This window comes from Poecilia reticulata, chromosome 12 (assembly GCF_904066995.2).
Source record: "Poecilia reticulata chromosome 12, P_reticulata-male-v2, whole genome shotgun sequence".
Classification (NCBI taxonomy): domain Eukaryota; kingdom Metazoa; phylum Chordata; class Actinopteri; order Cyprinodontiformes; family Poeciliidae; genus Poecilia; species Poecilia reticulata.
The window spans coordinates 10774567-10801019 of NC_088841.1; the positions used below are offsets into that span (position 1 = coordinate 10774567).

At 38.0% G+C, this 26453-nt stretch overlaps 1 protein-coding gene across 1 annotated transcript in view; it reads right to left on the reverse strand.

Moving 5' to 3' along the window:
• Positions 1 to 26453, reverse strand: part of itga1 (integrin, alpha 1) — a 47159-nt gene that overhangs the window by 12843 nt on the left and 7863 nt on the right. Inside the window, exons 2-11 of the mRNA XM_008423751.3 lie at positions 16633 to 16753; positions 12964 to 13073; positions 9345 to 9433; positions 8116 to 8230; positions 6175 to 6302; positions 5740 to 5888; positions 4674 to 4824; positions 4404 to 4578; positions 3907 to 3980; positions 44 to 191 (exon numbers count right to left, since the gene is read on the reverse strand). Of these exons, the coding sequence (XP_008421973.2) occupies positions 44 to 191; positions 3907 to 3980; positions 4404 to 4578; positions 4674 to 4824; positions 5740 to 5888; positions 6175 to 6302; positions 8116 to 8230; positions 9345 to 9433; positions 12964 to 13073; positions 16633 to 16753 (1260 nt within the window). The remainder of the gene's footprint in view (positions 1 to 43; positions 192 to 3906; positions 3981 to 4403; positions 4579 to 4673; positions 4825 to 5739; positions 5889 to 6174; positions 6303 to 8115; positions 8231 to 9344; positions 9434 to 12963; positions 13074 to 16632; positions 16754 to 26453) is intronic.

Below are 26453 nucleotides of genomic sequence, written 5' to 3' on the forward strand. Positions count from 1 at the left end.
TCATCATTATCGCTACATGTATGATGTATGGGTTTTGGCTCACCCAAGTACTCTGCCAGTCCTCTGCGAGTTGTACCATCCTTCGGATCGTAAAACTCATCTTTTTCTGGATTAATTGTAGATTGAGCAGTCTGCATGATCACCGTCCCGTTCCAGTCATACGCTCCTACCGCTCCCAGTAACAAGCCGTCCTATGGGAAACAACACAGCAAATGCCAGAAGAACATGTTAGGCTAAATGACTTAATTAAACATACAAACATTTGTAAAACTACCGAGTTGGTCTCTTTCTTAATCTTTAAAATTGTAGATTGTAGAGTAAAATATGTAAAAAAAAAAAATGTTGTTGGGAACATCAAAGAGTATGAATACTTTTGTAATTTACTGGAGAGAAAATGAAATAAAAAGAAAACTCATCCATTCTAATGTAATCAGATTAGGTGTGGTCAAATAAGTCCTTATTTGGATAATTGGCTTCACTATGTTGCATTAAATAAGCTCTACACTGAGTCACACTGTGACTGTGGAAGTGTGTTGTCGCATGGTCAGTCCTCCGTGGCACAACTCATTTTGTTTGACCGTGTAAAGATGAAAGTCGCCTCAGGCACAATCATCACTGTAGACAGCGACAGAGGAGGTGATGAGCACAAGTCTGGAACAGGAAGAGGACACGCAAGAAAGGATCCTGTTTGTTCTAAGCCAATGCAGGAAATACCTATTGGATGAATTTTAGCACGGTGCGAGGGGGCAAAAATCAACAAACATCTAATTCAGCTTCCCAAAGCATCTCTTACGTTGTATGTGTCTTGGGTTTCACTAATGCTCTAATGCATTCAGACAAAACAGCACCAGTCTGCGGCAGAATGAGCTCAGGGGGAAAAAACCAGGATTATGTCTACAATTATCTACTGACTGAGGTGAATCACAGAAAGGCTGAAGATTCATCACAGAGAAAAATAAGGGAAATGTCTCTGAGTTGAGCATGTCTCTAAATAGGGCTAGGCGATATGCCTGAAAAACTTATGACAACAAGTGTTTCCTGTCAGTCGATATCAATAATTGTTGATGAGATTTTTGTTTTAAATATCTGAAATAATGTCAAGTTATGACATGACCTCCCCTAATTAATTCACAGTTTTCACGAAATGCCATTTTTTTTATGTTTAATCAGTTAGGTGGCAAGGTGGCAAAACCTGAAACTGCTGTTGCACACGTTATGGTGCGTTCACACCAAAAGCGTTTTCTGGTGCGTATGGTTTACATTAGTAATGGGTCCGGCAACACCGATGCGTCAGCGCATGTGTCAAGCCCACAGACCAACACCCGTGTCGGTGCGCGTATTGGTTTAAGCAAGTCACGTGACCGATACAGGAACCGTTTCAAAATTACATTAAGGCGCCAAACTAAGGAAGCGATTCTGTCAATCTGTCAAATGCATTTGCCAAACGAATTCTTGATCTTTTACAGCGTCAACTATGGAGCAGCTTCAAAGGAAAGGTTTCCACAGTAGTGCGAGTCCATTTTGATCTTATATTGGAAAATAAATGTTTTCATTTTTGTTGTTTCATCCGGTTCTTGTCGGTTTCTACTTGATCTATCTGAATCCAAATTCAGCTGAAATTGACTCTTAGTTTACTTTCATATTATGTTCTGCAGGTTAAGTGTTGCATATGTTTCACTAAACTGTCTTATTTAAATAAATCCACCTTTTCAATGCTGAGGCATTATGAGGCCAGGCATGAGAATGAAGTCCTAGATTCACCTAGATAAACAGCCATTCTACAAATTACTCGGTTGTATTTTATAAATTATTTCTTATACAGTGAACCCTCGCTGTAACGCGGTTCACTTTTCACGGTATCCCTGCTTTGCAAATTTTTTTGTGCAGTTTTTTTTCCCCACAGTGTTCTTCGTCCTAATTGACCATATGATTGGTAAAAACAGTCTCCGCGCTTCTTCTCTACTTGAGTGCCTGAGACATATGGTATTTAATACAGATTGGCCATTCAGGAGATGGAAACTGAAACTTTGAATGCCAGCTGGAAAAAAACTGTGGCCAGAGGCAACAAAACCTGACCGGAGGCTCGTTGAAGAGATCCGTCGCTCTGCCGTAGATACAGCTGTGAATCTCGTGGGGCAGGTAGGAGGAGACGCTTTAGTGACATGACTGCGGATCACATTAATAAGGCCCGATTGATGCACACGCACATCCGCTGACCTGAAAACAGGTTTTGTTATTTGGTATTAATGTAGAGTATTTAATTATGCTGTATAATAATTTGAAAAACTAAAGGTAACTACTTCACGGATTTCGCCTATCACGGGTTATTTTTGGAACACAACCCCTAAGAAAAACAAGGGTTTGCTGTGAATGTAGTGTTTACTTCATTTTTTTCTACAGCAGAAGTTTTGTCAAAAAAGTGTAACAGGCTAAATTTCAAAAGGTTGTAAAAACTTTTTTTTTAAATAAAAATCTGTGGAAAAAGAAACAGTCCATGCATCCTCATTTCAAACACATTCACTTAAATTTTCACTTTATGGTACATGTCCACATTCTTTATTGACTGTATATCAAATATATTTTAAATGTAACTGAAGATATGACATAATACAATATGATATTCAATAAAATACAAAGACTTAAATCATATTGTATAGAGTAGGTCATCAAATCACTACGATGCCTGTAGTAATTTTTAATGTCCAGCAGGTGTCAGTATTGAGTGACACAGTATCACACAGAATCGACACAATTTTGCTATGTGTCGAAACGATACATGACGCCTCATCTACCTAGTTTACATTCAAAGTCTATGTGGAGCGTTGGACGTGTTGGACGGCTCAAAACGCTCCAATCCATTCAAATCGTGCCGTGCAATGGCCCTCAACGGGCCTCCACATAGACTCTGAATGACTATGTGGAGGCTCTGAACGCACCATTACCCAACAGACTGTTGCTTGGCAACCAAAGAGTGAGTGATTTAGGATCAAATTTTTTGGCAATTCCGATTTTTTTTTTTGCCAGGGCCGTTCACACTGCCAGTAAATGCGACCTGTATGCGTTCTGCAGTGTGAACGGGCAAACCATCTGAAATTGTCCCGCATGCGCACTAGAGGGCGCAATAGAGTCAGCGTTTTCAGTATTCTGCCAACCGCCATAAAAAGAAGAAGTGCTCAGCGTTTGCGGAAGTAAACATGGTTGCTAACGGTGGAGCTTAGCTTACATATTTGAAGTTGTTGTCCGGCCAGAGCAGCATATTAACAACTTAATCCTCATTATAGTTCGTCATGTTTGTTGTTTTTCTTCCCGCTTGCGCATATCAGGATGCAGAATAGTGAGATTTGTTGAGTATCTCACTATTCTCAACAAATAGTGAGATACTCACTGAACGTCACTGGACGTCACTGGACGTTCAGTTCATCCGAACTGAACGTCCAGTGACGTTCAGTTCGGATGAATGCGACCTGAACGTTAGGTCGCATTTAAATCGGATACGTGTCGGATATGGGTCACATTCAAAAAAAGAATACGACCTGTTCGGTTCACACTGCCTTTAAAAGATCGGATACAAGTCGCATTACGTCAAAAAAAAATTCGGAATTGGGTCACTTCAGGCTGCAGTGTGAACGCACCCTTAGTTGAAGACAGTCACCTTGCTGAGCTCGCCGTGAGCGGTTGAGCAGCTAAAGCCTTTCCTCTGCCTACATCTCCCAGAATGCCATGTGGTTCTGGATCGGAGTTCAGTGAATATTCTTTAAATTGAATTTTAAATATTCTATCATATGTATAATCTATCGATATTAATCATGTGTCTATTGCAATATACATTGTCATTGTTTTATTGTCCAGTCCTACTTCTAAAAAAAACTTTTATATTCAGATATTAGTATTCCAAGTTGGACTTACTTTAAAAGCATGGGCACTGAATCCAGCCTGGGACATCTCCATGTCAAAGGAGGAGGTAAAGTTTCCAGATGTTGCTGAGGAAGAATATATTGCGTTGAGCGATGCATAGATAAGTAGCACAAAATAAAACTGTCTTGTGGCTACATAATAGCTTCGTAAAAATATATTCATTTAAATATTTATGTCAAACTGGAAAAAAAACTTAGTTTTGAATCTCTTATCTGGAGGCTTTATCAACAAAACTTGTGTGGATTTCCTATTGAAATTTTGCCTGTGTTTGAACTAAAAAAAAATGCACAAGTAAATCACATGCCATTTGGATATCATACATAATTTCTATAACGTTTTAATGAAAATACTTCCTGTTCGGATGAACAGTCACAGTGTTCCTGTTATATTTGCAAAATCTAGTCGTATTGCAGACAGATGGATGCTGCAGATGGAACCATCTGCATGTGTCATGTAAAACTTCATAAATATTATTTTGTGCTTTTTACCTTCCAGGGCAAAAATCTTTCTTCCCAGCGTATCCGCTAAATTCACCAAGAACACCTCGTCAGACACATTGAAGAAGTGATCCTGTGTGGGTTTACTGGATATTGACTTAATCTCATCAATAAACTTCTTCACCTCTTCTTCACTTTTATTTTCACGTTTGTAGTATCCCAAAACCTGTAAACGTTAAAATTATTTCTTGTTTAAATACATCAAATTTACACTAAATGATCAGAAATGTCTGACAATGCAAATATAACTTTTGTACTCACAGCAATGCCAAACCTCTCGATGCGATCCTGGTCACACTCGCCAATGACGTCGTCTTGCATGTAGAAGTCATGTGACTCTCCATCAGTCAAAATCACCATGACTTTTTTTGCATCGGGTCTTGCACCTCTCTCTTGCGTGAAGGCCTCCTTCCTAAGTAAGTACACAATTAAATATGAAAGCAGTAAGGTGTGAAATTCTACATGGTTTTATAGATCAGCTGAGAATTGCAGGTTACCAGGCAATTTGCATAATGAAATGGACAAATTAACTGAACCACAATAGATTGGTTTCCTACAAGAGAAAACAAGATAAGATCTGATAATCATGTTTGAAATGTTTGAATATTTATTCCTTGAAATCACACTCCAACGCAATGACAGTAAATAATATAATTGTAAATATACAATTAACCATCTTCTGGTAACACTAGACTTTGAGTCTGAACATTGGTTAATAATCCCTGGGATATCTTCTTATGTGCACCACCTGTTTTCTTGTTATAATCGACGTTGCCAACTTCAGTTTTGTAAATTTTGGCAACATAAAGCTCTCTTAAAAACAGTCCAAAGAGAAGTCTTTTTGAAAGTTGTAACATTTTTGGTGAAAAGTGTTTAAAATTCACAGCAATGCTATTTTTTTAAATTAATTTTTAGTGTTTGTTGTTTAAAAGTCATTAAAAAATGAATACTGTATTTATTAAGCTGACAGATTTATGGCACATAAAAGTACTGAGTGTAAAACAATTGATAAGAATCAAATTTCCTTTATTTAAACTATCCAATATTTCTTAAGGTAACTCCCATCTCACTGCTTATTGCTACAAAGCCTATCAACTACAAATTTACCTATGCTGGAAACTAAACATGTTGACTTAAAAAAACAAAACAATGACATTTGTCAAATTAAATTAATCCTATGTGAATTTCTGCACAGAATTAACATTGCATTTGAAGTTAAGTTCTGACAGACATTTAAATGGGATGAACGTAACAATCAGTGAAAACATCTGACAAGTGCAACTGAATTGAATTAGTTTAAATGAAAAGTGCAGCAGGTGCGCAGTACCTGGCAGTGTCAATGGCCAAGAAAGTGTGAGTTTTTGTCCCCAAGTGCTGAGGAATTTTTTTGACAAACGTAAGCAGCTCTTTGTTGTTGTTAAACTGGCTGAGGTTGACATGGTGCTTCACATCCTCACCATAGGACACTATGCCCACCTGGAAAACATATAGATATTGTATTAAATGTTATTCCAGTTTTTCTTTATCCTACTAAATGTTCCTTTCCTGGACTGCTCGTCCCAGGCAGCCTGTCTACATTGTTTTGTATACACAGGACCTCATCTTCAGTGAATAATCTGACTTTCAAATACAATGCAGCAAAATGAAAATATATTTTAGTGTCTACCTGTGGAAAACTCTCTGCTGTGGCCTATACAAAGATAGTTGTAATAAAGATTCAAATGACTTTTTCCAGAGCAACTGGTACTGATAAATTACTGACCTGAGCCTGCTTGGGTCCAACCTGGACTCTTTCCAAGAAACGAACAAGAAAGTCAACAATGTTTTTCCATGGGTAGATACTGTTTGATCCATCTAGTACAAAGACAATGTCCATATTGCTCGTACAATCTGAAAAAAAAAACACAAAATTGAAATGTCAAAAAAGTAAAGGACATTATTTTTCAATCAGTTTTTTTTCTATATAAAAGGCAATTGGTGATGTTTTTTTATATAATTGGAAAGCCTGTCTAGTGATCTTTAAAATGGCATGCAACTTATCAAAAAAGTACATAGCTGGAATGAGAAACACAGCTGTGTATGTGGGTTGCACAACTATTATATTAGAGGGGAGGAATTGCCTAAAACACAATATTTTACAGGAGATGCAAAACATGCTTTTTTATTTATTTTTATACTAACAGTGATTCTGAAAGTTCACATTTCCTGTTCAACATACTTTTTTACTGGTCTGAATAGACACTTTGGACTACTAATATTTCCTCATATACACTCACTCAGCAATGGTACAACTGTTCAACTGCAAATGCAAATAGTCAACCAATCACATTTCATCACCTCGCATAACTCACTTGTGTTAAAGAAACAGCATCAGAATGAGAAAGAAAAGAGATTAAAGTGATTTTGACCCCAGCACTCAAGTATTGAATATTTCAGAAATTGAGGATTTTTGAGAATAATTGATTCAAAAACGAGTAAACATCCAGGAGAATGGACAGACTGGGTAGAGATTATAGAAAGGCAACAAATACCTTGCTACAACCTTGTAGCGAATGGACAACAGCAACAGAAGACCACAAACAGCCTCATGAAAGAAGGATCATAGATTGGAAAAACATTGGCTGCTCTACTGGCCCACCTGAATCTAATGATTTCAACTTTAACACTTGTATAGAATATGGCATAAATGACATGAAAGTGGGCAATGCATTGTCTAAATCTAAACCTGAATATTATTACTGACAATCTCCATCACTCTACGGCTGTACCAGCCTTCTGGTGGCTGACTCCAGAAGGATAATTTGCCACACCACAAAGCTCAAATTGTCTTGAAATAGTATTTATTTAATTTTTTAACAACCAATAAGTTTGTGTTACTCAATCAGCCTCCGCAGTCAATCTCGGAGGAATGTTTTGTGACATCTTATTAAACATAAACCATAAGGAACTCAGTCATGACAGCAAATGAGGTTCAATTGGTGCCAACAACCTGTACCTAATAATGTGGCCTGTGAGTGCACATGGATTTTGCGGATCATCCAGTTCTCGTTTTTAAGCTGCTGTGTCACAAACATCCAAGGCAACGTTTTCTGGTTACGTGAATAATATGCACAACTTTCTCTAACAGGTTCTTGATAAATTATATTGAAATCACAAATGTAGAGGACAACGTGTGAAAATAACACAAATGCTCTAGAGCAGTAATGAAAGGATCTGGAGCTAAAGATCTGATCTGTTGATTACTGGGTTAAATCTACTTTTAAACACTACATGATTCATCCATATATTTGTTTCTAGTAAAAGAATAGCAAGAAAAATGATCCTGAAAGAATCTGACAAACAGATAGAGGCTATGACTGGCCTCTGTTTACGCTACGTTTTTTTTTTTTTTTTTTTCCTGGTTGTTTCCTTCCAGGGAGACATAGTGCAGTAAACCGTCTCCTAACTTGGGCATACAATGCAGCAGAAGTACTTGGGCTGGGCCAAGTCAGAGAGGAATACGAGGTAGCAGACAAGTTTACATTAAAGAAGAATGCTCTAATCTTCCCCTCCTGGTAAGGGAGGGCGAGTTTGATGCCGGGGTCTTGGGTGGTACCGCTATGATCGGTAGATACTTCTTATCACTTATCCTGACCAGATAATTCGTACAGATGTGTCATGTTCTGCGCAGAGCGGCTGCGTGTGGCTCAGGCGAGCGGCGTACTTTGCACTCCGGGAGCTATGGAGTTGAGGATCTGGAACGACGGGCTGACGTTCGCACAAACTCCTGAGATGTACTGTTGCTGGCCGCACATGTAGCCATACTGAGGACCACACGCCTGTGGAGATAAAAGTCACACACACACACACACACACACACACACACACACACACACACACACACACACACACACACACACACACACACACACACACACACACACACACACACACACACACACACACACAAAAATAAACTGAGACAGTGAAAGAGAGGATCTCACAGGTTTACGACTGGTTATCATTTCCATCAGTATAAGGTCACGGGTGAAAGGAGGTTCAGGGCTACTGGAGAGCAACAGCAAGGATCCCAAGAGGAAAGAAGTACTCAAATGGACTAAACAGAGGCTGTGTTGAAGTGCTGGAAAATTCTCAACAACTACACAAAAAGATGCAGGGGTCTAAAAGTACACAAAAGTTTAAAATATAATTAATAATCATTTTACAGTAGTCTAATTATGACAAATATTCCAAAAATGTTCTTGATATTTTATTGTGTATATAATATTTGAGCATTGCAAGAGATCCACAATTGTTTCACTACTTTGTGAAGTTCAGCTTAATGACTGTCGAAAGCCTATAAATACTTCATAAGAACAGAAAAATATGTTTTTTAAACTCAAGAACTGGTAAATCATTCCTTCTAACCAGGACATTTCATACTTCAATAAGCTCCTGGGAAGTCCTCATAGTTCATCTCCCGCTGCAGAATTCATCAGTGTAAAAAACACTGTCCAACAAATTTCTGTCCAATTACAAGATATTTAAATAAACAATAGTAAGGCCGACATCTAAAATATATGCCTTATAAACCTTCATTCTGCCCCTGGAATCTAATCCTGTGCTTACTTAAGACAAACAAATTTGTTTTCATTTCTTCTTTATTTTATTAAAATAAGTCCACTGCAAATTATGCACAATGTAAATACCCATCTACACGCTTGAGGTTTTCACGCCTTGACAATCTCAGAAGTGCTTTCCACTTCTACACAAAACGTTCCGTTTCTTCATCTGTACAGTCGGTTTACAGTTTCACGTTACATTCCCAGGGCAGCGCGTCTCCATGAGGAATATAGAGCAAACTGTGCCATTCAAGGGCCAACTTACACACTTCATAGGAGGAAATAAAATGATTTTAGTCTTTTGTGTGGAAGATGTACACTTCCTGCTTACCATAAATCCCCCAGTGGGATTGGTCACCAGAGTGGTTCCCATGGTCATGTTTTCCTTTACTTCATGCAAGTTGGGAACAGTTGTGTTTGCTGGAAAAGAGCAAAAAAGAAAAGAAAAAAAAGCTGAGTGAATAAACACGACGAGACAAACAGAACTCAGCACAGAAAACGAACAGCTGAACAAATTCCTCTCCTGGATTTTCCCACAGGAAGACTACGGCTTCTGTCTGTTCAGCAGACATAATAGTCACCGATGTATATGCTTTAAACACTGTTTATGTTAGCTCTAAGTGTAGCTTATTGCTGTTAAAACAGATGATGATGTTGTAGGAAGGAAAGGTTCTGGGGTGAGGGGCGGTTGAATCATTAAGCAATCACAACATGTGGCTAAAATTAGCAACCAATTCCTTGACTTGGGAATGATCTGGATTTGATTTTTTTTCTCTTCAGAGGGATTCACATGCTCTCACAAACACATTTGCATGCCATTTAACTCTGAATGATGCTCCCCAGGAGGGGATTTTCACGAGAAGAAATATGCATCTTGCCTTTCTTTAATACCCTTCAGTTTATTCCAAAGAGCAAACTGTAATTACATGGAGAATATTTTGGATTGGACAATATGGTAAACAAAAGGATGAGAAATCTGTTTATCAGTCGTCTGTTCCTATATTCCTAATTATCTTTGATGATTAACGACACTGATTCACATCCTGTGGCTCATCATATGTTCACATGCAACAGGAAGGAGAGCAGAGGAAGGTGGATGATGTGCCGCAAGCCTGATACAAATCTGAAAAAGACAACAAATCAGTCTTAAACAGGCTGTGAAATATTCTCTCCAATGTAGAAAATACTAATACAACCATTGGTGATGTTATTCCAAACAGTACTAAATTAAGACATTTAGTTGAACACACAATAAATGCACCAATAAACAGATGTTTTTATTCAATGCCAAGTAAAATAACTTGTGAAATGATGATGAATTTTCCCCATCGACCAAGCTGGTGGATGGGTTATGGAACTATGGTTCTATAAATGTGCTAGGATGTGACACATTAAGATCCAGACCACATGTAATGTCCTCCTCTGTGTTAATCAGCTGAGGTGGTTTTCTGCTGTTGGTAAAATCATGTCCAGGTGGCAGGACCCTTTCAGTGAACTTTAAAGCAAGCAGAAATCCTTCAGTGGAGATTAAACCTTTAATCATCTTGGATAATAGTTTGAAATCCCAGTTTGCTCTTTAGAAAATGTTTAAGTCCCCATAGCAGTACAGAGGAGCTAGTATTTGCTTTTTGTATTAGTTTTTTTTTGTGTGCCTCTTTTACACATTTTGATTTAGGAAACAGACTTTAGTGTACTTAATAATAAATATAATATTTTATAATGTGTCAATAATTCTGAGAAATATACAGAAATTCCTTGCTTCTTTGAATGTCCCCAATTATAAGTGAGATAGAGAAAGAATGTATCATTTGGACAGAACTCGTGATAAGGCATTAATAATGTTTTGACTAGTTATTTATGCATGTATGCACAAATAACCTACATAATTATTCTATTCTATCCAATATATACACCATAAATCACCTTTTTAAACATACCATAATCAAGTCTGTCTAAAAAAACATGGGTGTCGGGTGACTTCTTGGCAGTATTTCATCACGCTTAATGATCGTGGCAAAACCACTTTCCAATTTCACTGTTTGGATGGAAGGGGTGGTTCAAGATTACAACACATCAACCGCACAGTTTAACCTTATGCCTCATTATGGTTTGGGCTTTATCGTCTGTGCTGGGAAAACTGTAAACCCAATGTGGAGACAGAGCTGGCAAAGTGGGACTGCTGTGTGTCATTAGTAAAAAAACGCTCAGAGCGACAAGCTGACTGACAGCTCATGGTGATGGAACGGGCATGCTGAAGAAATATCAACACAGATCCAAGCTGTGGTTGATGTGTCACTTTAAAAGAAAATTCAGTTTATAATATAAAAATAAGGGGGTGGGGGGAATCCAAGTGTGTCTCTGATTAGTCTGTCTGAAAGTGCAAAGCTAATTCAATTCCAAATGATTTATTGAGTTTTTAATAAATAAACATGTCTGAGCCACTGACCAGAGACCTGAGCCACTCTAGTGACCAGTTCCAGTGTGCAGCTCCTCTTCCTCCCTGTACAGATGTCAACACAAAGATGGACAACTTGCAAAGGAAATGTTACGTGCTGTGTAGCAGATAAGTCTCGTTTATCTGCATAATTACGATAACTTGGAAGGATGAAACATTAAAACCTTGTTTATCGTCCGTCTTCCTGTTCACATGTAGCAACGTCAAAACCCAATCAGATTAGCAGTTACTCTAAGCAGAATATTTTAAGGTATTGCACACAAAAAGAGCCAAATGAGCACACAAACATTACATTTACTTACCAATCTTTTTTTAATAGATTGGTACAAACAATTTCAGAGAAGGACGTTGTGGATGTTATTTGATGAACAAGGGATAAAGACCAGAAACGGGAAAAAGCCCCAAAGCTCATTTTAGTTAAGAATTTGAGTTGTTTCCTTTATCTTTTGATCTAAATGTAATTTGGTTCACTCAAGTCGTTTTCAGTACCATGAAAGCTTCTGTACAACAGAGATTTGTTTTAACAACTAACTGATTTTTATTGTCTTTAATATGCTCAGCCTTGAGGTAGAAACAAACATCTTTATTAAATCAAACCAAATCCTTTTATAAGGCAGCATAATCTGTAGTTATCATGTGACTCACAATGTAGACCTGATACAACGGGTTCAAATGCAATTTAAGATCTGTAAGATTTTCATTTATTATTCCTAAAAATAATTACACTCTTACACCCTTTCACTTACAAACTACTATGTTATAGTACTGAGAAAAGTTTAAAGACATATTAAGAAGGTATGAAATTGTCAAGCTTACAACAATTCATGTGATATTCTTAACTCTAGTATAATGATCTCAGTCATTTTTATGTTCTTAAGCTGGACAATTCATATAAAAATTGCCTGATGGTGGTGTAAATTGTCTGCCCAGGGCAGCTGTGGCTACAATATAGCTCACCATTATCATTGTGTGAATCTGTGAGTCGCGTGAAGCGTTTTGAACTAGATAAAGTGCTACACAAGTACAGAACACTTACCATTTAGCATAGCCATTGTGAAAATACGGCCTATAGGCATTGGCCAGTATAAGATTCTTTCAGCCGACTGACCAGCAGTGCACAGCAATAGGTGGAGAAGGGAAAGTGATGGTCTATGCCCCACAGCTATTAACAATAGTTTAAACCTGGATTAATTATAAGCAGAACACACGTACTATTACAGCAATTCCTTTAGTTGGCAGGTTTAAAGTACTTACTTTTAATTGCATCTCATTCAAACTTTCAACTTAAGGAAAAGTATTATGGCAAACTTTAGCATTCCTTTAAAAACTATAAAAGTAATGAATTTAGTATCATCTCTTCAGTACAGGAGCAATGTCAGGGGCCAGAACCAGTTCTACAGGGTCCAGTTCCCCTGTTGGACCCTAGTACCCCTTAAGGCTTCATGTACCTTTGTATTGCATAATTAACGTAAAAGCAAAAATGTGTTATTCTTACTTGGCAGCTCCAGTTTGATGCAGGTATTGTCCCCCCGTCCAACAGGACATTTGTAAACATCTCCCGTCCTTCTGGCAGGCTGGCCTGAATGCGGCGATCCAATCAGAACCCTGAGGAAAAGAAAGAAAAAGATTAGGCTGTTGGCTGAGTGAAACTACAGCCAAAAGCAACAGGAAAATGTGCTGATTTTTACAATTATGATAATAAGCAGAACACACGTACTATTACAGCAATTCCTGGAGTTGGCAGGTTTAAAGGACTTACTGTGCGGTCCACAGCTATTAACAATAGTTTAAACCTGGATTAATTATACTTTTATTGTTAAATTAAGCATAAATATTAGGGTCGGCTTGACTTGGAAAGCTCTTAGAGTTTATCATGATTGGCCTAAGCGACTTATGTTAATTAACGGTATTATCACTTTAAGCTAACAAAAAAAAAATCATTCCATTTAGTTTTTACATCACTAAATTCAGTTAAGATGTTGCAGCTGTTTGCTGAACGGAGCAGTGCTGCTCTTTCTGAGCGCCTGTTTCTGCTATTTAAGGTCAGGGTGCCCAACTGTGTCAACGATACGCGTGTGCATGTGTGTGTGTGTGTGTGTGTTACACGAAATCCTGCCACCCCGTCAGTAAACTGATGCTAAAAACAGGCGGTCATCTGCCTTCCTCTGAACACTTAGGCTTATTAACATTCCTCGACTCTGATGGGGTCATTTAAAACGAGCAACGAAGCGCAACAACAAGGGACTCGGACTGCCATCTGCTTGTGAGAAACACCATGACATAATGATTTACGCCACTCTGCAGGTTTTCTCTAAGTCCAGCTGTTAGCACATGTCGAGTGAACAATTATGACATCAAAAATGTTTCAAACAGTCTTTTGGGTCAGATTTGGCTTTTTTGCTGACATCAAATTTCTGCAGGAACAAGTAAAAAGTGTTTCTTGAAACTGTCTTGCAACATTTTATTTGGTTGACTAAACAGCAATGCAACATATTCCTAGGATTTATTGCAACACCTCTGAACAATATGAAACTGATGGCAAACCAAAGCTGCAGCGCGCTGAATTATGATCATGCCACATCGTGCTGCATTTGTGCGGATGCTTTAGTTTTCATCACCACCGAGGGCGGAGAACTGGTGGCTACATCTGCAGCTAGTTAGTCGCCTCCCAGCGTGGCAATATTTGTGCTAAATCGCCATGTGATTGTGAAGTTTGTTAAACACAAAGTCTGCAGTTCTCGTCTCAGTCATCCAGCGTCTCTCAGGTCTGCACTCCAGCTTCTTCACCCCCGTTTTTTCTCTCTGGGTTCAATTTCTTTTCACTGGGACTTTGACTGATTCTTTTCCCAATGGCTTAAAACCAAAATTACATGGTTACAGGCCCAGCTGACTCCACCGATTAGCAGTGAGTGAATTAGAGTAACTTATATCACATGAGCTTTATGGAGCTCCACGTTGTGCAACAGAACCAGGTACGTCTAATCTGAGATCAAATGTGGCTTTGCAAAAGGTTGGAAAGAAGCAATCTCAACCAGTAAAGCCCGGTGCAACTAAAGACGAGATATAGAAATAAGGAACCAATTTATAACACACTAATGAGTAAGCAACAAGGCTTTAAAAGTGTTTTCACAAGTTAATGCAGCAGCAGGCAGTCAGGGATGTTTGGTTTCAGTGTAAATACACTGAATATATTGAGCAATTTATGGTTTCAGTCAATAAAGGCAAGAATCCCTATTACAGCAGCAGCTGTTGTGCTCCCTCTCGCTTATTTTTGCATGTTAATTAGAGTATTTTACATCCTTAGCCATTTCAGAACTTAATTAAATTAAATTAGGGAATTACCCGGGTGAAATAAAACGCTATGCCTGAGCATTTTTTGCACAGATCCCCTTCAGTTCCTCAAAATACATAATTTCTCAAGATTACAGAACAATAACAGAGCAACATGAATAATTAGGACCATCAGAACTGTTGTTCCTTGCCATTAATTTATTACAGATTCAATATATTTTCTACAAGAAAAAAAAACTAACTCCTGAAACAGTAGTCTTACTAATGATCAATGTCTGTTTTGTTTTTTTAAATTTTCAGTAAAGTTTTGTTATTGATCAGTATCAATAGTTCCTCTAACAATGAGTATGATTCAAAGAAATACCTTTTAGAGTACATTAATCTATTAACGCCGTCTCTTCAGTGGATTTCAGGACATTTATTTGGAGTTTAATACTAAATTTTTGCACTTTGCAACTATGGAGTGGACTTAAAATGCTATTTTATTTTGCTGCAGCATCTAATGTGACAAAGTGAAAAAATAGAGCCACACACACACAGACGCCCCCCCCACACACACACACAAAATGTTTTTTCACGATAAAACAAATAGGTTACATTAGAACACCTTGAACTTTACTCAGGCAACTCTGGTCCTAAGCATTATGCGATAATTGCATTCAATCTTTTTTTTAAATAAATGCTCTATTTTACAAAAAAATAGGGTCACCTATCAAGTAACTAAATTCAGGTGTTCCAATCACTTCCAAGGCCACCAGTGTATAAAATTACATGATCTGGGATACTGAGGCACATGGTGCACCGAGGTCACCAACTTTCTGCAGAATCAACAGCTTCAGACCTCCAAACTTCCTGTGGCCTTCTCATTGTGGTGCCAGATTGTATTACAGGGCTAATATCTGATGGCTTTATTAATCTGATAGTCACGTCACGTTGCGTTTTTGTTTTAATGCTTCTGAACTTTCACCGAATGAACCGGTCTGAGCTGCACACCCAAGGCTAGCTGTCCTGGAGATGTTGTTTTCTGCAGCTGCAAGGGAGCCACACTGTCTCTCATATGTTTATGATTCTTTTTTTTCTTGGTATAAAAGCAACTCGTCGACTCTGAAACTACTTTTACTCTGACCCGTTCGCAGGTTTTGTAAGGGCTCACCCGAATAAGTAATTTCCACCTCAACAGTGCTTACGGTAGTTTTTTTATTAACAACATTCAGTCTTTGTGAGATTTTATCATCCTGCAGTTTGCTTTCAGTGCAAATTCACTTGCCAGACCCGGGCTTGTTGGCAGTTTTGAACGTCCTCCAATTGCCGCATGTTTGAATGGCTGATTTCAATTTTTTTTTCAGGCCTCCTTAAATCCCTAATTAGACTCATAAACTCCTGGAACCTTCTTTCTGAAGGCCTCAGTAATCAATCTCACCATGTTGTTGACTCCTACTTTGCCGGTTTCTATAATTAATTGCTTTATTAAAATTTACAGAGGAATTTAAAGGTCTTTTGGTTACACTTTATTTGAAGGGGTATGCATAAGACCGATATGACACCTTCATAAACATGACATAACACCTGTCATGAACATGAACGAGTCTTTATGAACGTTTATGACTGTTGTCATGAAGTGTCATTCGGTAAATAATGACACTTTTAATGCAAATCTGCTTTAAACGTTGAATCAAAAGGCTATTAAAAGTGCCAAGTTTGAATCATTTGGTAAATAATGATCTTTTTAAGTATTGTTTAGAAAAAAGCATTGTACTATATTTAATGTGCTTGATGAGGAAATTATAATAATAACAAGGAGATTAAGATATCCAGAGTTGCATGTTGATTTTGACTGAACAGTGAAGTAAAGATGATCAAACATGAAGCTCACCATTTCCCCTCGCTGTTCTCAAACTGCTGGACAGTGTAGCCAAACATGTCATCCAGAGGACCGCTGAAGGACAAACCATTCTTCTGGTCCACGTTGAAGGACAACACGCATGTCAGCAGCACTGCAAGGACAAAAACAAAAAAAAAGGAAGGCAAAAGGTCAGATGTAATAGGATCATTTACAGCTGAAAGACATAATTAGTTATTTTAGTCTACTGCAGAGCTCTAGTGAGTTTATATTAAATAAACTGACTGAAATCTAAGAGAAGTGCACATGAGTTTTTTTTGTTGTTGTTTTTTTTCCCTTTCAGACAGTCAAACATTCACAGGACATGTCTCTAAATCACTAAAGATGCGACTCGGAAATGAAAAATAAACGAGATGGCTATGTTGGAGAAATTCTAAATTCAAATGTCAAACTCTGCCGTCATTCAGACACGGCAGCGTTGAAATTATGAGACAAGAGCCACACAGATAAACCCAACGCATACGCACACACGCATTCATGCTTATGCACACATTCAGTCATTCTGGAGGAGTTTGGAGGAATTTCATACACCAGAGCGAAGCATATTGGTCAGAGTTCAGGCGGACGTGCGGGACAATGTCTTCTTCTCTGCTCTCCGTTCTGTCTGGTTCCGTCTGAACATATCACAGAGACTATATTAATCCCACCACGTTTCTTTGGGCCTCTGCTACAATGACACTCTTTATGCTTACTGTGCCAGTGAATTCCTCCAGGATAATCGATTTAATTCTGAGACTTGTGAAGAAGCAGCACGATGTGGAAGAACAAGAGGAAACAAGCAGAACACGGACCACATACATGGAGACACAAACACAAGCAGCTGTTTGTCTTTTGATGGGGATCCTTTTGTTCATGCGTTTGACCCAAAAGCTGCAGAGAAGTATGATGTAATGTCTGGACCTGTGTAATTATAGATCTTTCAGCAGCTTGAAGCGTGATGATGGTGGCTGTTTGGTCAGTTGATTCATTGCTCTGATCTGAACAAAATTAGCAAAAACTCTAAAAAGAAAATAAACCTCGTTTAAAGATAAGAAAGAAAGCAACACATTAAGGTTCATCCTGGCCACAGGGTCCAGAATGGAGACCCATCTGTGTTTCTCTCTCTCAAGCACATTCTGTTGGATCCCAAGGCATTTCCAGACAAAAGTGAAACATGGCGGAAAACCTCCAAAAGCAACCTCAGTTTACAAATTAACTCTCGAATACAACCCTCTCTGTTGGACACCAATAGCTGTGGTTGAAAAACACCAGCAAACCCAAGTTATCTGCAGAAAACAAAGACCCTGAGCTTCATAAACGCTTCAGATCACAGTTTAACAACAGTTGTATTTTACACTCCTGAACTATATTGCCAAAACAATCAGCAGTCTTTTGGATTGGTGTATGCTAGTTTTAATAACCGCATATCTTAAAATTTTGACCTTACTGTAAAATTTGATATTCTTAAACATATATTTGACATTTTTATCTATGTGTGAATTTAAAGGATGTCACTTTGTTGCCATTACACAGAAGATGTGGGACAATAAAGGATAATTCTGTTCTATTTGTCTATTAGGTATGATAGTTATTGTGCTAACATGAATTATCCTCACAGCAAGGAAGCCCTGAGGTTGTAGTTTGTTTTGAATGTGGTGAAACTTGGCTCATGTTAATGCTTAAGGATATCCTTTCAGATAAAACTGCTAATCTTCATTCATTTGAATATTTATTATTTCCTATCATCTTTGTAATAGTGAGTGAAAAACAAACAGAAAAGTTAGGAAAAAAATAATGTGTCGATTTCAGTTACTATTGTACCTTCTCCATTCCCAGTTTTTACATGAAGGAATCTCTGCCAAGATGAATTATCTCCACTGTTTCCATTCTCCATCCTTTCTGTTGTTCCTCTGTGACTCCCTCCCAGAGATCCATTTCCTGTCCCTATTAACTTAATTACAGAGATCCCCTAAACTCTAAAGGCACACATCCATACACACATGGATAGTGCAAGATACACGGCTAATTTAGCTGATTTAAAATGGCTCCAGGCCAGTCAGGTCTTTTTATTTTTTTCATTTTGAGCACTGAGCTCAAGTGCACATCACAGTTGAGCTGTCCTGAAAAGTAAATTACAGAAAAATGTCCTCTGTCCCCTGGCACACTTTAGGTGCCTGTCGTTTTCATTTTGTTGTCCTTGGTGCCACCTCACTATGTCCAATTAAATTAAAACCAGCTTTGTTTGAGAGCAATTCCAAACTCTGCCCAAAAAAAAATCAACAAGGGAGCTTTTCTGTTTGAAGATGGAAATTGTCTCAGAATTTGGCTAAAAACATGAAGAGCCAACAATTTTTATAAACACAGACATATACACTGGTACTGCAGTTCCTGGACTACAATAAGGTCTCATATTTGAGCACATGAGAAAATATGAACTGTGTGAGTCCCATGCTAACCACACCTGTCCAACTTGTTTTGAACAGATATTCTTGATGCTAAGATGATAAATGCAACTTGTCTTGAGAAAACGACTGTTTTGATCTGAGGAAAAACGTCCATTTATCCAATTGTTTTTTGGACTTTAGGTCACTAGCTAAGCTACAGCAATCACATTATAGCAGTAATTTCCATTTGTGCTTAAATGTAAGCTTGCTAATGTGCTAAAATAGGATGTTTACAGGAGAATGTGTTTAATGAGCGTGTTCCTAAATAGTGTCATTGTTCTTTCTTTGAACTCAGTCTTGAAGCAAAATGGTTTTTGCTATTTAAATTTAGCAATTTCGTAGGAAATACATTTCAACCCGCAATTTCTGAGAAAACGTCTGATGTACACTAAAAATAATTTGGTCAAAGTCACGTCATGTCAAAAAGAAGCTCTAAATTTTTACCCTTGACGGCAGGATCTGGTTCTGAGATGCAAGTCTACATAAACTGTAGCACTTTGTCTCAACCAAAAAGGCTGAAAAACTCTGGTTTGTTTTGCATATGAGCTCAGTTTCGATTGCACCACAGCAGAGCATCAAGCAGCTACGCAGAGCATCTAAAGCTCAACATGAGGACAACAGAAAAGAGGAAAGAAAATATTTTAAGCTGCTTGTCACCTTCAGCATAGGTGTGAATGTGTGAATAACTGAAGGTAGTGTGTGGCGCTTTAGGTGAAATCGCAACACAGATATGGTCTTTAGCTTACATGAGTGGGAGTTATGTCATATTGAGCTGTGCTTGCAAAAAAATATGCAATACAAGAGCTAACTCACTCTGCAACTCAGACAGTAGATGTACATTAAAATGCCCTGTCCACACCACCATGGCCTTTCTGCTTGTCTTGCACTAATTATAGAAAAGAAAGTAGTAATTCTGAAGTCTCTACAGAGAAGATTGTTTTTTTTAAAGTTCTGCAATAGGTGTTTAAATATTGATAAGGCCTCCAAGATCATTATAAACAATGACAAACAGGCCAAATTTGCATATACTCATCACTTTCTGTGCTAGTAACCACAACAGCTGAGACAGCTTTTATTGTTTTTGTTTTTTTTCTACTTCAACTTTACATTATGCTCACTGTCAGCTGATCTTCCACTGTGAAGATTGCCTGAAAGGAAATGAGAAATGGTTTCAGGGAAAACTCAGGTTCCAATTGTTTTTGGAGAATATTTTGCCCAGAACTGCTTTAGCCACGCTCTGGATTTTTAAAATTATTATTATTTTGAGTTATATTTTATTTTAAATTTATTGTCATCTGCTAGATATTTCAGCATCGTTGATTAGAACCCCTAACACATTGTAACACATTTGATTGATTGATTTATTGACTGAATTACTGTGGTGATTTTAGAACATTTAACTAAACATCGCTGTTCTCGCTGTGTGTAAATTAAGCATCAATTACAAACAGTTGCACTGAAAAACCAGTCAATTGATCCACCAGCCTGAAGAGGCAGAAACATTGGTGTAACATTTCTGTCGTAAGCACAATTCAAAGCATTTATCTAGAAGTTAATTTATTGCTGCCAAAACATTAGGAACTCATAGCAAGTATTGAGGTTAAAGGCATTTACGGAGCCTAATCTTTGCTGTGTTTATTTGACTTAAAGTCTTGTTCTTGCTCAGCGGGAAACAAAAATGTGTAACAAGGGTCCTGCTTTAAGCCAAGCTCCTTCTACATGAAGGAGTTTGGAAGGTTTCAACAAAAACATCTTGTTCTGCAGACTACCCTGTTTCTACAGTCAAAGATGCTTGAGTGGAGTTTAGTGCTCCACTCAAGCATTAAACAGTGTTGTTGTTCTTTAAAAGCTTCACAGACATGGTCACGTGGTCAGAACTGGTCAGCACCTGTTAGACGTCCCACCAGTCATAAAAGTCGCCCAGCTCTACACCTGTAGGCTTCAAAGCCTGAGTCAGCTACAGTAAAATAAAAACACTGGCACCTGCTCATTTGTAGCGCATCTAACCAGCTATAAACAGCTTTTACAGCTTACCAAATCAGCACCTTTGGAAAACAGAGTCATTAAGGACCTGAAACTCATCCTCAATGAGCCGTGGGTAGGAAGGTGTGAGTAACATGATCTAACGCAGCTAAATGGTTTGTAATTAAAAGGGGGGAAACATCTACGCTAGCTCACTAACAGAATGATGTTCAAGGAAGAAGCAAGACTGACTGAACATTTTGGACGCACTGAGAAGGAGTAAGGTCAGAAGGGGTTTGGGTGGGACCTGGAACTTCTCTGCACCATCTGCTGGCATTTAACAACAGACGTCCTGGCAGGAGACAGACATCTGGCATGACCAGGGGCAGCTTCGAGCCATGAAACTTATGAAACTGAAATATGTTCCAGATTTCCTCCTTTATTCTTTTATCTTTATTGGTTCTCCCATGGTTATCTTTGTTCTCATCCAAGTGCTTCTCCTGCACACAGTTTTCTTATGTTCTTTTGTTGCTTTTTTTTCAGCGATTACGTTAATACTTTCTGGTGTAAATCGCTTTGGGAATAATTATGCAGAGTTTCAGAGGGTTTTGATCTCCTCATATTGACTTCATTTTCTCCTGCGGACGTCAGCTCAGACTCTGCATCCTGGCAAATTGACGGCGCGTGGGTGTGCAGTGGACACCAGGGGTTATGAATGTGGGTGTGTTCATGTCTTTGTATGCACTCGTGAACAGGGGGCTGAATTCTTCAGAGTTTCAGAGTAAATGTCTCCAAGCAGAGGAGGACAGAATAAATAACCCAAGCTGACAGTGTGAGTGGAAACAGCAGCAGCAGCAGCTCTGTAAAGTTCTCCATGCTCCTGCACAGCAGAAAACCATTATGGGAGACAAAATGCTGGTGCTGCTTGTGTTTTTACACAGTAGGCATCCAGGAACAACACTGCATCACTCAGTCCTCAACCTTCAATCTCTGCCCTTTTCACAGGGCTTGTTAAGTCTGACATTTACTGGTTGTCGTGTTTCCACAATCCTGTGTTAAGCAATGACACAAATGGAGGCACTGTTCCTTTTAACCAATGGAGGAGTTGGTTTAAAAGGCAAAGTGAAGGGCTGAAATGACTGCACATGCCAATATTACACCAATAATTTAGATTTAAAAAGCCAAAGGTACTAAAATTTAAACCAATTTCCTAAGGCTTGAAGTTCTCAGAGAAAGCTTAAGGTGGTCTCAGTTTCCTCGGTCTGCATGGAGCACAAAGCAAGGCAGAGCTGCCCCTCTCCTACATGTTGCTGTGCCAATCAGGTAGCTGAAGGATGACTCCTATCCTACACCTTTTCATTGCTTAAAACAAAAACAATCTTTGTTTCAGCTGTTTGAAAGGTATAATAATAAGCACAAAATGTGCAATATTCCGATATTCTATATATAATGCCTTTTCCCCAGAGTTTTATTGTTGTTGTTGTTGTTGTTGATAGAGCATTTTGAAATTGGCTTTTGATTTTTGTTACACAAACCTAAGAAATCTATACACAACTGTGATCAAGTCAGAGTAAGTTGTGTCTGCTTTAAACAAAAATGTCAATGCTGAAATGATCAATTTGTACAGTCTACAACTTTTAACGCGCTAGCATGCAATCATATGTTTTATTTTTTCAAATTTAAAATAAATCTAAATTGGAAGACTTTTTTTTTTTTTTTGGTCAAATTTTGGCTCTCTGTCCTAAAAATACCCAGTAAAGACATAAGATACTTTTTAGACCTCAATCGTCTGTGTAGACAGCAAACTGTTACTGAGGTATTTCAGCTTGGGCTAAAATCAGAGGTGGGCCTCCAGTCAGTTTTCTGGCATGGCTAGAATCATTAGCATTAACCTCCTCAGGCTGTTTCCTCTCCTCCATCCAATCATTAATCCATTTGTCCATCTCTCTGTCACCCCAACAACATTCATCATCATCATTCATTCACTTTTTCCTTCTTTCCATTCATCTTTGCTATTCCCTCCTCACCATCCATCTCATCATCTCCCATGTTTGCGTCCCTTCCTATATTGATTGAACATGCCTGGCGGTGTCAGGTTACACTCTGTGAAACTTCCAGATGTACTCTCTGGGGCTCTGTTTTTTCACTGGTGCAGAAAACATGCAGCCCAACAAGATTACATCATCCCCCCCGACGGCTGTCAAAGCTTTCATCCCTGCAAGAATCTCTTCCTCCAATAACGTAGCGGTGCCTGGAAATCTCCTAACCAGACACACCGTACATACTGTCGGCTGAATCTGCTGAGCAAAACAGAGCTGAAGCTGATGGAGCGGCTGGACGAAAGTGCACTTCAGGGTTGCGTAAAGCTAAAAATACACACCGACAGGGGTCAAAGACAAAAGCTCCTTCCAGAATCACTAAGCATCAAAACAATCTTGATGTCTTGTGAGGAAAATGCCAGAGGAAATCAGCCTGGAATTATCAGCTCTTGCAATATTACTGAAGTTTATTATCGTTTCCTTAAAAAAAAAAAAATTACAACAATCTATTTGGATTGTGCAGCTCAGTTTATTTGTGTTATATTAAAGGTATTTTCAATAATAAAGCTGCACTGAAGCTCTCACTTCCCACACTGCAGGGGTTTTGAACTGACCACTAATGACGTCTAAATTTTCATCAGCACATACAGAAAGGGGACTGCTTCCTGTCTGATATTTTGGTTAAAAGCAGGAAAATCAAAAATGAGTGATGTCTGTTTCATTTGTTATATCAACTTTGTTACACACATTTCCTGAGAAATTGTTACACACATTTCCTGGTCTCGTTTGTAGCTCAGTGAAATTACTGTAACATAATTGTTTTGTAAGATCTTAATACTGGAAAAAGGAATATTTGGGGAATTTTATAATTTTTTATTATTTTTGGTAAAACAAAGAAAAACAACCCTATTCGTGAAATGAAATACTTACTTAGTATTTCATTCTTTCATTCTTGTAAGCTAGCACTAAGAAGCTAGCTTACAAAAAAGTTGAACAGACAGAAGGGTATACTCTTCATAGCCCAGTCCAGGACAAAAAAGAAACAAGTGATTCTGCTTATTTATCCATTAATTTTAACATTCAGCCCTTGTTACAAACCATAGTGGTCACTGCTGTCATAGTCTGCAGAACACTAGTAATGCTCAGCTGTGTAACAGGAAAGGAACAAACACCAACCAGAAGGATTTTATGTTGCACCATTAATGCTGGAAATATCCTGTCCTCACCGAGTCTGTGATCTGTTGGTTAATATGTTAAATGGCATCTATCCAGATGGGAGGCGAGTCATTCCTTTTTCTGGATTTGTTTCTTTTCATGTCCTTCCTGTTGCCCGACAGGAGCAAAATCAAAGATTTTAACCATCATATAAGTCAACGGGACAACTTTAAATGAGCTAAGAACATGTTTTATGAGTAAAGTTAAGTCAGTCAAGCCCATACCATTTTGGGACTCCCATGTGTTGAAAGTCCAAATGTAGTCATGTGGTTGCTTGATTACTGTAATATGATAAAGAAAAAGAAAACATGACCGAACACATGAAAAGTAAAATATATTCCCCTGTAAAAGCGCAACTTGCAATCTAAAACTTAAGTATTGTTCGCACTGTGCATGAATGTTTATTGCACACAAAAATGTTGAATTTTAGGACCTTTACCCTAAATAAAATCTAACATAAAGTGCTTTTCTTTGGGGCCAACAAGTGTGGGATGTCTTATTTTATTTTGTGGCAGTTGTCTCCTTTGATTTCTGTTAGATCAATCAAATCATCTCTCCGTTATACTCCAGCTTTAATGTTAACCTTGAGAACTTGGTTTAAAGAAGGAAATGTCATGTATTTACGTTAAACTGATATTGATTTTCTTTTTTATTACAGCAAATGCGTTTTAGAAAAATAAATCTCTTCATTATTAGTTAAAAATCTGTTTTGTTTTGTTTATGTTAGGTAATCTGCTCAATAACAAATATAATTTTTAGAATTTACACCAGTCTCAGCAGAAGCAACTTTTTAATCTTTTTACAGACGGCTACAAGATGAAGGTTCAGAAAAGCTTCATTTTGCTTTTAAGAAAAGACTGTGTTGAAATAGAAAATTGAAATAGAAAACTGTCTAAATATAAAATAAGAAAGGGAATTGTTCATTTGCACTTCTCCATCTTTCAGACACTTTATATTTTACCAGTGCTATATCTTAAAAATGCATCCTGTTTTAGCAGCTTTAAAAAGTCTGAATTATATTATGTTAGCATTTTTTCAGCAATACTATTTCATATTTCTTAGTTTCCAAAAGTATTATGAATGGGTAAATCGTAAGAGCCATGACACAGTGTGAGCTGTTAGAAGAAAAAAAAAAGCCAGCATGAGTAATTTTTAAATATTTTTGTACAAACTTGGCATGATTAATGGTGATAATAGCAGAGAAGATGAAAGATAAAGTTCCTAAAAGCACTGGGGATAAGCAGAAACGAGTACAGTCAACATGCTCTGGTAGAGCATGTTGACTGTTCTCTGGTTCACAAACATGTTCTGGTTCCTCTGTGGATCAAGCACATTTCCTCTAGGAAGACCATGACTGACTAAAAGTTTTATGTTTTTTTTAATATTAATGAAAGGCTTCTTATTAGCAATAGAATCCAAACTAATAATTCCATATCCTGTATTTCTTTGCCCTATGTTTTTGTCCACATAAAACTACATTAAGACAAAAACTCATTTCAGGATTTGTAGTATTCTTTTTAAACACTGTTCAGATTAACATTCGACAATAACGATGCAATTGCAAATAAACCTTTATGGATAACTTCAGTCATCCACATAAAACAAGTCAATGTCATGCTTTCAGAGTATGCAGCTGGGATTTTGGTATCAAAAGGGCGTGGCATGCAACTCAGCATTACCCTGTTTTCGCAACTCTTATAATTTGTCTTATGGTATTTATGCTATAAATATTTTTGAAAACTTGCCTGTTTACAGAATTGCTATACTTTGTGTATGATGTCATGAAGACTAGTTTTAAAATATTCTTCTCATCTCCTTCAGATGAACTAAACTTTTACCATCAGCTGGTCTTGCAACCGAGTGAAACCTCACCTAAAGTTACACATTTAAAAAGAAAACAAACATTTAAAATGATGTTTTGAAGGTGACCATCGTAACCAGCGTGGCGTTGGCCTCTTTTTGGAGGACTTAACGTGATCGCAGTACTCCCAGCAGATGCCGAATCCCTCTGGTTCAATGCCATTTTGATGGATAGCTCCGGACCACTGCTGGCATGGGAGTGAAAAATGAAGGGGTGGAGGGTGAGATAGGCCTGGCGCACAGATGCAAAGCTGATCTGGCTGCAGAAAGTCTCACAAGCACATATATCTAGGAT